The sequence below is a fragment of the Cibotium barometz genome, chromosome 34, assembly GCF_041138505.1.
Source record: "Cibotium barometz isolate CiBa-2024 chromosome 34, ASM4113850v1, whole genome shotgun sequence".
In the NCBI taxonomy this organism is placed as follows: Eukaryota; Viridiplantae; Streptophyta; class Polypodiopsida; order Cyatheales; family Cibotiaceae; genus Cibotium; species Cibotium barometz.
The window spans coordinates 40,452,746-40,465,512 of record NC_141079.1 but is presented as its reverse complement, the minus strand read 5'-3'; the positions used below and the strand labels follow the sequence as shown (position 1 = coordinate 40,465,512).

The 12,767-nt window shown below is 45.6% G+C and overlaps 1 protein-coding gene across 3 annotated transcripts in view; it reads left to right on the top strand.

The window, feature by feature from the left end:
* The first annotated feature begins 273 nt into the window (after positions 1 to 273).
* Positions 274 to 12,767, top strand: part of LOC147619022 (putative plastidic glucose transporter 1) — a 96,338-nt gene continuing 83,844 nt past the window's right edge. The window contains exons 1-2 of one of the 3 annotated variants that reach the window (XM_086774233.1): positions 274 to 601; positions 1,291 to 1,450. In XM_086774233.1, coding sequence (XP_086630359.1) covers positions 361 to 601; positions 1,291 to 1,450 — 401 coding nt within the window. In that variant the 5' untranslated portion in view covers positions 274 to 360. The remainder of the gene's footprint in view (positions 602 to 1,290; positions 1,451 to 12,767) is intronic. The other 2 variants (XM_086774234.1, XM_086774236.1) reach the window with 2 other exon arrangements.

The following is a 12,767-nucleotide window of genomic DNA, read 5'->3' as shown; positions in this document are numbered from 1 at the left end:
CTAGCCATGTCGTGCATAGTCTTCCCCACCCTCCTTACACTTCTCTAGCCATGTCGTGCACACCCTCGTGCTACGGCACTGCCCCCACGGTCCACCCACTGCGCTCAGCCGTGCACAGCTCGCCCCATCGTCCTAGCCACATCGTGCACAGTCTGCCCCACCCCTCTTACACTTCTGCCACGTGGAAGAAGTGTAAGAAAAGATGTTTTTGCCACGTGGCTGCAGCTCTAAAAATAGTGAGAGTTATAGTGTAGAGCTCTGCATGTCTGTGATGACCACGTGTCATGTGAAGCCTTCCATCACTCTGCCCTTTACCCATCACCACCATCACTGGGGCACTCTCGAATATTATAGGATAGGATGGTTCTTAGCGGGGCAATGGCTGCAAAGGCGCCCGCCCTCTCTGCGCAGTTGCTTCTGCCTCTCAGGAGACCTTCGACAAAAGCAAAAGCCAAAGCAAATTCACCTCAATTCACTGCACAGTGGCAGCGTTCGCCGCCCACCACCAGCCTTGGCTCTTTCCGCCCGCCCATCTTGGCCAGTAGGAATTGGGCAGCCAAAGCGTCCACCTCCGAGGAGCCTGCAACGACCCAACAAGCCGGTTTATCTCAAACTCTTGGATCCTACTTTAAACCAGCACTAATTTGAGCATAATCCAAACCCTTTGCAATTTTACCTTAACATGCCATTAATTCAAGTATAATACCGGTCTTATACAGCATTTTAAATCAGTCGATTTGCAGTCATATTGATTCGTCTCCAATTACTTGCCAATTGATTCTGGTCTAATATACCATGGCAGCAAAATAAACCATTTGATAAGATTTTTGAATTCAATTTCACCTAAGATACTGATGCTTTGCCACTTATTATTGTCTCAACTTCAGCCCTCTGATAGCTCCCAGGGTGATCCTTTAGTTCTTATCCTGATGCCATTAATCTGATTTTTGCACATATTTTGATGCCACTTTTGGAAAACACCTTAAATCTTTTAATTGTCTCTGCATTCAATTTCTGATCAATGTAAATTCAGATAAATGCCAAGAGCACATACCATTTATTCTGATGCTTCAGATTCTGTCGCCATCTCTTGTGATTTTCTATTTAATATTATGCCATCTTATGTGGTTTTGCATTCAATGTCTTGTCATTAGAGGTGGTTTGGGATCCAGTTATGACATGTAATCTTTACCTACATTAATATCAAAAGGGATCAACTCTAAAAACCAATACATGTAATGCAAATGAGTGGTATTTGGGTATCATGGGGTGAATTTGGTTTGCTTGCAGAGCTGCCGCTAGAAAGTATACTTATCAGTGACCAAGTAGGCAGAAGCGATGAGAAAGACACGCTTGATGCAGCACCAGGTTTTGACTGGGGATGGGTGCCAGCATTTCCTCATGTTGTTACAGCTTCCATGGCAAATTTCATGTTTGGTTATCATATTGGGTGAGTCTACCATACTGTGTATTGCCAAAGGACCTTGCATCCTTAGTTTATATGTTTTTTCTTGTGATGATAACAAAACACACTTCTTTAATGCTTAACTCTTTAGATTATTTGGCAATTTATTGTTGAAAATTTGGGGGGATAAAAGTCAATACTTACTTCTATCCAACTGGCCCTCTACTTGACATACTCTTCTGTTTGTTGTGTGTTGATGCTATATTGGTTTCATTAGCTGCTCTCGAAGCGCTTCAGGATTTCTGGCTGGTTGGCTAGGATTTTTGGAGAGGAAGGCAAAGGCTGAGCCATGGGAAAGAAGATGATGGTGGAGGGTAGCATAGACTATGCGATGAGAAATGATTGGGTTTGTAATGTATGGAGGGAAGGAGATACCTTTAATGTTTGCAAAAACCCCAAGCATTAATGACTGGCGTGACCCAGTTGGTAGTTGCAGTCTTTTTATCAATTGAGACATGCTCAAAACCCGAAAACCCCAAGCATTCAGGAGGCCAAATATGATACTATAATGTGTGAGAGATCCTATCACTTTTTCCTTCACATTAGTAATGAAAAGTATCCATAAAAGAGAGCCCCATTTTTGCTCATATTGATTTGTAGGAATGACTCATATCTGAAGCCATTCGTTAAAGAAGATTAGGAATGCCCTGGAGAAGCCTCTGGTGTGTGCCATTTTCTCAGAACAGCAACTTTAATAGTGTGCAGGTGCAATCAAGCCATCCCTCTTGGTGGGGATCCACTGACAGCTGCATGGAGGAAGGTGGATTCGTAGAGATGCATCATGCATGGAAAAATCTAGCCACAAAGTGAGGTATCTGCACCTTCACATCAGTAAATAATACCCACATGTGAGCTCTTGCATTGAATCTCAGCCCGAAGCACATGGTACTTTGTTTGCAAGGAGCTCCTCCCAGCCCATCAACGTTTCAAGTTATGATGCACATGGGCTATTGTAAATGGTTGTGGTCGTTGCTGGAGTTGCAATTGAAATACAGCCCCTTTGCTTTTAGTTTGAAGGAAGAATTATGCCAATGACCTGGAGATTTGGAGTGATCAGCAGCTGATCAACCATGAAGGTCCACTGTGCATGGGCTATCAAGGCAAGAATATTAAATTTATCATCTGGCAAGGTGGAGGAGTTAGACATTGCACTCAGTGGGGTGTGAGGCCACCTTCCGTGGGGCCTCATCGCTTGCCAGCTCATTTCCAAGAGATGACGATGAGGTGTTCAAAAGGCGAGAAGCAAAAGGTAACAGGTGAGAATGAAAATGCTGAATGAAAACGAGACATGACATAGGGCTCCCCTCCTATGTATACCGGGAATCCAGTTCTCTTTACCTAGAGAATTTGCTCATGCTCAGGATAATCTCCCATTCCCAAAGCTTGTCAGAGGATCAGGACCATACTAGCACGGCATGGGAGACGTCCAGTCAGAGTACTCACCATGGAGGACATTGAGGATATCTGCCATCGACTGATGAGAGACATCTTTGGGTAGTGATGTGTATGATGCTTACCTTTGTTGCTGGAGTTTTCCTCCCAGATGTTATCCATTTGGAGCTCCTAGTACCGTACTTTTCCTCATAGTTGTTTCAGTTTCAGTTAGTTGTTTAGTTGTTTTTAGCTTTTCTTACACAGACATTGTATTAGATCCACCAATTGTTGTAACCTTTTTGGTCTCATAGGTCATTTTGGCCCGCTTACCCATGAATTCATTAACACTTGTGTACTTGCCTGCACACCAACATTTCTGCAGCTTCTTACAGGAAATGAGGGTGCCCAAATCGTGAAAATAGTGCCCAGCAGAGCCGGTACAGTTGGTGGTACAGCAGGTACAAATGCTGGCACAGCCTGTACAGAAGCTGGTACAAATGGTACAGTTGCTGGAACAACAGGTACAGTCACTGAGGCAGCAAGTACAGGGCTGGTATAATAGGTACAAAGCCCAGTACAGAAGTACAAATTCAGATGCTGGTGTAGCAAGTACAGAAGGTACAAGTTCAGATGCTGGTGCAGCAAGTACAGGAGGTACATCAGTAGGTACAAGTGCTGGATCAGTAAGAACAGGGCTGCCAGCAGCAATCATTGCTGTACGGACAAAAAAGGGGGCAGGTACAGCAGTGTATGGAATGCCTGGGGCTGATACACACTAGGAGAAGAGGGTGGCGATTGAGAAAATAGGAGCTCCTTTTAATGTTAATTAACCTTGGCTAAGGTTTGTTCTGAAAATTACATGTGTTGCCACATAAAATTGTAGTAAGCATGTCATGTGCACAGTGTGTATCTACCGTGTGCTATATGCATGCAAGACTAGTTTCGAGGCTTGGGGAAGCTTGGAACTAGGCAGGCTGATTGACGAGCTGAGTTAGGGAAATACTAACGGGCGGGCACCCAAGTATGGACGGGCGGGTGGCCAAGACCGGCCAAGAGCCTATAAAAGGGTGGCCAAGGTTAGTTATTGTATTATAGAGAATCTCGCGAGTTTGTGCGAGCTCTATGGTCTTGGAGCCTGGATCTAGTGTAGACGTGCACTTGCTTTGTGCAGCCGATGCCGGCAGCAATCTCGAGGCCCGCGAGGGTAGCTTCGTGGCGGTATGGGACGTCGCGAGGAGGAGATTGGTCGGCACGTCATCCTAGTTAGCTCAGCTCGTGGCTCGGTGGGGACAGCCAAGACTGTGGGCTCGCCCACGGCTGTCATGGTTGGGAGGTGAGTCAGGCCTGCGCCCCCTTGCTTGTTTGTTGTTCGTTTGTTTGCAGGATTCGAGTTTCGAACCAAGATCGATCACGAGGGGATGCGTGGGGATTTGACAGTGGTATCAGAGCATACCTCGTGAACGAGCAAGTCGGTAGGTAGAGAAGAAGAGGTCGAAGAATGGTATGTATTAAAAAACTTGCTGTTTTTTCTGTGCATACTGCAGTTTTCAGATTTGGCATGTGTTTTTTTTTTCTTCATCAAAGAACCCCATGTTGATGGGAGATGGTAGTGTAATAGGGTCTTTTTGCTTCGCAAGGAAGAGGTGAATTGTTGTGCATACGCATGAACTGCAGGGAGAGAAAACTGAAAAAAAAAGAGAGAGAAAAAGCACGTTGCTTTCGTTGAACGCATGAGAGAGAGAGCGAAAGAAGTGCTGGCGAGTGGGTTGCTGGCCGAGTTGTGTTGACGTGCCAGTCGAGCAGCTACGTTGCAGGCGGGCTAGGCCTGTAGGCAGCCAGGCGGGCAAGCCTGCCAAGCCAGGCGGTTTGTGCAGCCACCCCAGGCCGGCCAGGCAGCGTAGTCCGCCAGGCCAGGCTGCGTAGCAGCCAGCCCAGGCCCATGTGGCCTCATGGTAAGGCCTACGTGAGGCTGGCGTAGGTCGCACAGGCGCCGGCAGCAGTTGGCGACGACGACGGATGACATCAGCAGCTCGCCGACGGCACTAATCCAGGAGGGAAGCGGAAAAAAAAAACACGCAAGGAAAGCATTCGTTTTTAGTGCTTTCGTTTTTTGTTTTGTTAGGGGAGTTTAAATTTTTTTAAAGGTTTAAAAGTCCTCTCCTCTCTAAGGTTTCCAAGGTTTTTATTTTTTAAGACAATAGAATATATATATCCATATATATATATATATATATATACATATATACATATATACACATATACACATATATATACATATATACATATATACATATATACACATATATGTATATATATACATATATATGTATATATATATGTATATATATATACATATATGTATATATATATACATATATATGTACATATATGTATATATATACATATATATGTACATATATGTACAAATATATGTATATATATGTATATATGTTTATATATACATATATATGTATATATATATACATATATGTATATATATATACATATATGTATATATATATACATATATGTATATATATATACATATATATATATATATATTTATTCAAGAAAAAAAAAACACAAAAGCTAAAGCAAAAGCTAAGCCTAGCTTTTCGAGATTTTTGGCTTTTGGGAAACCTTTATGAATCCCCTCAAGTGGGCTTCTTGCCACACACCTCTCAAGTTCTCAAGTTTTCAAGCTCTCAAGCTCTCAAGTTCGCTCGCACTTTCATTGTGCAAAGATCGAATTTTCTCTCCACGTACCCTCTTCACGATGTCGACCCAAGAATCAGAGTTGGAGCCCCTCGTGGAACGCGAAGGCTTGCCGGCTACTACGGAAGGAACCGATGCCGATCTTTTTGACGATTTTGTGTCAAAAACAGATTTCCAAGAGTTCAAAGTAGCTCTCGAAGCTTCTTCGACGGAACGTCAGGCACAAATCGCAGCCCAGATGCAAGCTTTGCAGAACTCCATCGCTCTCTTGACCACTACCCTCTCTACTTTCTTGGGTATGGATACCTTGGCTTCAGCTTTAGGCCCCAATATTACTCCGGAACCGTTCGGGGGCGAGCAAAAGTAGCGAACCAAGGAGATCGTGGACACGTGGCTACACAAGTGGCAAGTTCACTTTCAGTTTCATCCATATGATGATGGAAAGAAGATCCAATTAGCAGTAGGTTTCCTGTCCAGCAAAGCTTTGCTTTGGTGGAAGGAACTGAACCCTAAGCCAACGACTTGGGCACAATTCGAAAGCAAATGGTTCAGGAATTGTTGCAGACATAGACATTTAGACATTTGGTATAAAAGAATTGGACATGTGAATGTGCAGAGAATGAAGTCTATGCAGACTAAAGGAATTGTGACAGGGCTGCCAAAGTTTAAAGTTGAAGGTATGCAGAGAATATGTGAAGCATGCCAATTTGGAAAGCAAACAAAGCATGTATTTCCATGTAACAGAAATGTGAGCAGAAATGCACTAGATGTTGTGCATTCAGATGTATGGGATCCTACGAAGACCATGTCTATGGGAGGCTGCAGGTATTATGTGACATTTATTGATAACCACACAAGGAAAGTGTGGGTATACTTCATGAAGGAGAAGAGTGAGGTGTTCACTCATTTTCAGAATTTCAGAGTTATGGTTGAAAAGCAATCAAGGAAATATGTAAAGTGCCTAAGGTCAGATCGAGGGGGAGAGTACTTCTCCAATGAGTTCTCTCAATTTTTGAAGAAGAATGGTATTCGGAGACAGTTTACATGTAGGTACACTCCGCAGCAAAATGGAGTTACTGAGCGAAAAAATAGGCACATTGCTGAGATTGCGCGAGCATTGATGGAAGAGAAGAATATGCCGCATAGCTATTGGGCTGAGGCTGTTTCTACAGCAATTTACATCATGAAGAGGACTCCAACTGCAACCATACATGATGTAACTTCAGAGGAGAGGTTTACTGGCAGAAAACCTGATTTGTCTCATCTGAAAGTCTTTGGATGCATTGCATATGTGCATGTGCCAGATGAGCTGAGAACTAAGCTGGATCCAAAAGCAGGAAAATGTGTGTTTATTGGATACTTCCTTGAGCAAAAGGGATACAAGTGTTATAACCCTGCTACACGTGAGTTGAGGGTAAGCAGGGATGTTGTCTTTGATAAGATGAGGAGCTAGTATGCTGCTGAAAAAGAAGATGTTGAGACTGATGTGAGTGGAAATGTGGTTGCACAGAATACAAGTCAGCAATCACAGTCTTTGAGTGGACCAGGAGAGTCCTCATCTAGTGGTTCAGTTGATAGACCATGGAGTGGCAGGCTGCGTCATAATACCAGTCCTGTAAATGTGATTAGTACATCACGCAAAGGAAAAGAGAAAGTGGTTGAGTCCCTTAGTATGCCTGACATTTCTGCAGGACATTCTCATGTTGATGGAGAGTCTAGTAGCTCAGAGATGAGTCTTGATGAGGAGCTTGGGATACCAGCTATGAGAACACCTGGTGTAAAGAAGGCTATGGAAGCCATGAATGCAAAGCTGCGAAGATCTGGGAGAGTGAAGAATCCTGTGCAGAGGTTTACCTATGATGGTTATGTGGCACATCACTATGTATACATGGCAAAGGTTGTGCAGGTTGCAGAGCCCACATGCATTGATGAGGCTGTTGGAAATGTGTGTTGGGAGAAAGCTATGGATGAGGAGATGGATGCACCATATGGAAATGAGACATGAAATTTAGTGCAATTGCCTGAAGGCAAGAAAGCAATTGGATTTAGTGCAATTGCCTGAAGGCAAGAAAGCCATTGGATGCAAGTGGGTGTACAAAGTAAAACATAATAGTGATGGAAGCATAAGCAGGTACAAGGCTAGATTGGTAGCCAAAGGATATGCCCAGACATATGGCATTGATTATAAGGAAACTTTCAGCCCAGTTGCCAAGATGGCAACAGTGAGAGTTGTGATAGCAGTGGCTGCGTCAAAGAAATGGTCTTTACATCAGATGGATGTAAAGAATGCATTCTTACATGGGGATTTGTAGGAAGAGGTGTACATGTTGCAGCCACCTGGTTATGAGGATGTGAGTCACCTCGAGCATGTTTGCAGGTTGAAGAAAGCCTTGTATGGCTTAAAATAAGCACCATGAGCATGGTCTGACAAGATTTCTGAATATCTTGTCACTATTGGCTTCCATGTAGCTAATGCAGATTTCTCGCTGTATGTGAGACACAGTCATAGAGGGGTTGTGCTTATTGTCATCTATGTAGATGACTTGATCATTACGGGAGACCATGATGCAGAGATCTTTGATGTAAAGATTTTACTTCGACAGAAGTTTGAGATGAAGGATCTGGGGGAGCTCAGATATTTCTTGGGCATTGAGGTGATTAGGTCACCACATGGTATTGGATTACTGCAGAGACAGCATGGCTTGGACATGTTGTCCAAGTATGGTATGACAGGCTGTAAGCCTATCTCAGTGCCATTGGATCAGAATGGTAAGTTGAGTGCAGATTCAGGAGAGATTTTGGAGGATCCTACTATGTATAGGCGCATAGTAGGAAGCTTGATCTACATGACGATCACCAAGCCAGATTTGAGTTATGCTGTTGGGTTGGTGAGTCGGTTTATGCAGGTTCCTCGGAAGCCGCATTTGGAAGAATACTGAGGTATGTGAGGTCTACTTTGCATTGTGGACTATTTTATGAATTTGGGACAGAGATATGTGTACATGGGTACACAGATGCTGATTGGGTTGGTAGTATCTCAGATAGAAGATCTACTAGTGGCTTCATGTTTTTTTGGGGAGTGCTGCTGTGACTTGGAGCAGCAAGAAGCAGCCTACGGTTGCTTTATCTAGTACAGAGGCCGAGTACAGAGGTGCTGCTATGGCAGCATGTGAGGTAGCTTGGTTGAGAAAGCTACTTGCAGATTTGGGCGCACGAAGCATATAGAGGTCCACTACCATTTTGTCAGAGAGAAGGTATTGGCAGGAGACGTTGACCTTGTTTATGTCAGCACACAGGATCAGGTAGCTGACATCTTCACCAAAGCATTGGGTACAGAGAAGCTCCACAGATTCAGGGCTTCGCTTGGTGTACATGAGATGGAGTTGAGCTCGAGGGGGAGTGTTGAGATATCAAGCTCTAGTGAGGCGGTGGACACTGATGACCTGCCTGGGGGATAGGTCCCACACTTACACCACTGGCATGGTTGGTGAGATCATGGGTGATATGCGGCCAGTGGGATGACATGCTGTGTGATAGCCATTCTAGAGACTGGCATAGTTATAGCGCCAGCTCATTTAGTTGGGTTCACACTATAGAGAACCCTAGTATGTATTTGGTTGAGTACCTTTTCATATGTGAGTACTCTATGTTGAGTGTTGAGTGTTGAGTGAAGTAGAAGAAGATTTTCAGCCTCTCACCTTGTGTGTTCTCTATTAGGGTTTTGTGAGTGTGTGTGTGCTTGCAAGAGCTCAAGCTCTCTTCTCCCCTGCATCTTTTCATGAAAGGCTAGCGAAGGGCAGAAGTTGGGCAGGCGAAGGGGGGTGCGAAGGCAACAGAGGCAGGTGGGAGCAGCAAAGAAATAGGCGGAGGCAACAGAGGGCAGGCGGGGGCAGCAACGCAGGTTCACGTCACTTCAGCACGTCGTCACTTCATGCTGCCTCCCGCGTGCCTTCGCCTGCCCCCTTTTGCTGCCCCCGCCAGTCCCCCCCTTTGCTGCCCCGCCTCCCCCTTTGCTGCCCGCCCCTTGCCTTATTCAGGCCCCGCCTGTCCCTCTGCTGCCCCCGCCTGCCCCTTTGCCCTTGCTTCCCCAGCTGCTCCCTGCCTTTGCCCCCCTTCCTCTGCTCCCGTTTTCCGAGCAGCTATTTTATCTGGATTCAAGTCGGCCGCCCACTTTTCTTGATTGGTCTTATGGCTTTTTCTGCCACAGCCAATCTCTCATCACCCCCACTGGCCGGGAGAATCATCAATTTTTCACAAGACGAGCTCACCTCTCTTCAGCATGACATTGACCTTGAGGTCCAGATGCGAGAGTTTATGGTTCCCACCCTTCTCATTCACAGTTTCGTGAATGGCTTCTAGCAACTCTCCCTTCGGAGCTGATTGTGCACTTTCAGGATACTCGTTTACTTGGTCGAGGCTTCTTCCAGGTGGACTTTCATTCTTCAGAAGCTACTTCTGAGGCTTTGGCTAGCAGCGCCTTTCCTCTTGGACCTAGGAAGATTTTCTTCTTTCAGTACCAGGTGGGTTTTGATCCATTGGTGAAGGATCAGCGCCTTACCCTGGTCTCACTACGGTTCCTTGCTCTTCCTCAGTCCTATTGGAAGCTTTTAGCTTCCATAGGGGCATCCTTTGGCTAGGTTCTAGAGGTACCAATCATCCCGAGCTCTCCCGCCTCAGCTTCCGCGGCCGTTACTACCACTCTTAAAGGTGTACCCTGGGTCCTTGTGCTTGTTCGTGATCCATCGATTATTGATGATCATGTTATGCTTTAGAGACCTGATGGATCTCATTTCCGCCAGAGGATGGAGATTGCAGGCAGACCTGACCAGTGTCGGATTTGTCGTCGAGACAGGGTCACATTGCTAGAGATTGTCCCAGATCGAGGGGCCATGCTAGGAGGCGGCGTGGTCCTGCCCATCACCCATTAGAGGCCTTCTGCAGATGCCGAGACTCCAGCTGCACCTTTGCCACAGGAGACCACACAGCGTTGGGTTGTGGTTAGGGATGGCAGGCACCCTCGTACCCCCGTACCTGCCCCTTCACCCACACTCCCTGTGGAGCACCCTAACCCCTATGCAGCTCTTGCCTCACAGGATGTTGATCCTTTTTTGGAGGATGAGGCCTTGCAGGCACATGATCTGGATCCCTCACAGGAGGATGCTGCATTACAGTTACAGGATGATTGCACCCTTGAGGATGATGTTTCACATTCGCATTGTCATGGTACCTCTCCAGTTCTGAGGACTAGCCCTGGCTTTTCCCCGGAGTGGGAGAGAGAGGTAAGGTTTACATCGTCAGATTTTCCCTCCCTTACCTATGCGAGACGTACTTCCGCCTCTAAAGGGGGTCCTTCGTCGACCACGAGATCTGGTCGTTCCTACTCTGAGTCTTTATGAGGATTGTCTCTTGGAACATTCAGGGTCTTGGGGGTTTTTTTCCGCGTCGACGGAAACAAATTGTAAAAACCCAGCTTCATTGTGCAGCAGTCACACAGGTGGACCTATGGATATATTGCTCTTGCAAGAGCATAAAATGGATGCTAGTCAGTGGGGGGGATCAGGCAAGTTTCTCTCGGGACACACCTTTTGGTCACCGGCTGTTGGTACCAATGGTGGTGTTTGTATCTCTGTTTCAGCTTTGATCTTGCCTTGCATCATTGGACATGGTGTCATTTTGCCTGCGAGAGCGCAGTGAATCTTTCTTATGCAGGGTACTACACGCATTGGTATTCTCAACCTCTATGCTCCTAACCATAGAGGTGAGAGGATTGCCTTTTGGAAATCTCTCACTACATTGATGCCTCTTGCCGACCATTGGATTATTGGTGGGGATTTTAACATGGTTGAGATGCCAATGGATACAAGAAGTGGAAATGAGGGCTTGGTGCATCCTCTTGAAAGAGGGTCTCGGGAGAGGTTTATACTCTCCATTCATGGTAGAGATTGTTGGCATGAGGATGACATTTTGAGGAGTCCATCCACTCTTCTTTATTCATGGTCTAACAGGAGAAGAGATGTAGGATGTATCTATGCACGGTTAGCAAGATTTTATGTGGATGATTGGGTGCTTGACAGAGGTGGACATACTTTGATTGCTACAGGCACCTCCAAATCGGATCATTGCCCAGTGGTTTTATGTATTAGAGATCAGAATTGCCATGGATCAGCACCCCATGTACGCATCCCTGATCATTTGTTTTCAGATGCAGAACTATCGCGTCGTATGCTTGATATTTAGAGATCTCATGACTTCTTACAGGCCTCTCAAAGCTTGGTCTCTGCTCTCTGTGATATTAGTGACTTTTATCACACATGTGCCCTATCTAAGAGGCAAGAGGCCTTGGACTTAGAAAGGGCTATTAGACGTAGATTGGCTACCTTGTAGAAAGAGCACGAGAAACATCCTCATGCTCAATGGGTTGCAGATTCTTTATGTACTATTAGAAAGGGTTATTAGACGTAGATTGGCTGCCTTGCAGAAAGAGCACGAGAAACATCGTCATGCTCAATGGGTTGCAGATTCTTTATGTACTATTAGAGCAGAACTTCATCACTCTCTTGAGCAGCTCGCGGAGTATTGTTTCCATGCCCAGGAATCCTTTTGGACACAGATGGGTGGCAGATGTAACAAACATTTCTTTGCTTCTCACGGCCCATCTCATGCCAGAGATAGTGTCACGCAGTTGCAGGATTCACATGGCACTCTTCACTCAGATCCTCTCATGGTTAAGACATATTGCCACCGATTTCTATGGCCAGCTTCTTAGTGCTGAGCCGCATTCTGATCTGAGACACAGGGCATAGAGGAAGGTTTGGAATGCATTGCCACATTTGATCACCGAGGAGATGTGTGCCGCTCTGGATGCCCTTTTTCTATGCAGGAGTTCAGTCATGCTCTTCATGCCTTACCTCATGGTAAGTGTCCAGGGGAGGATGGCCTCTCCCCTGTTTTTTTCACTACTTTTTGGGATGAGATTGGGGCTGAGATAACATCCGCTTTGCAGGAGATGTGGGACACAGGTTCTATGCCTTCTTCTCTCACTGAGGGGCTTATTTATCTTATTCCTAAGAGCGGGGATAAGACATTGATTGGCCAGTGGAGACCTATCACCTTACTTGGGACTGCCTATAAGATTCTTGCTAAGGCAGTGAGCATCAGATTGCAGCCAATTTTGCAGGATGTTATTCATGATACCCAGAATGGATTCTTACAC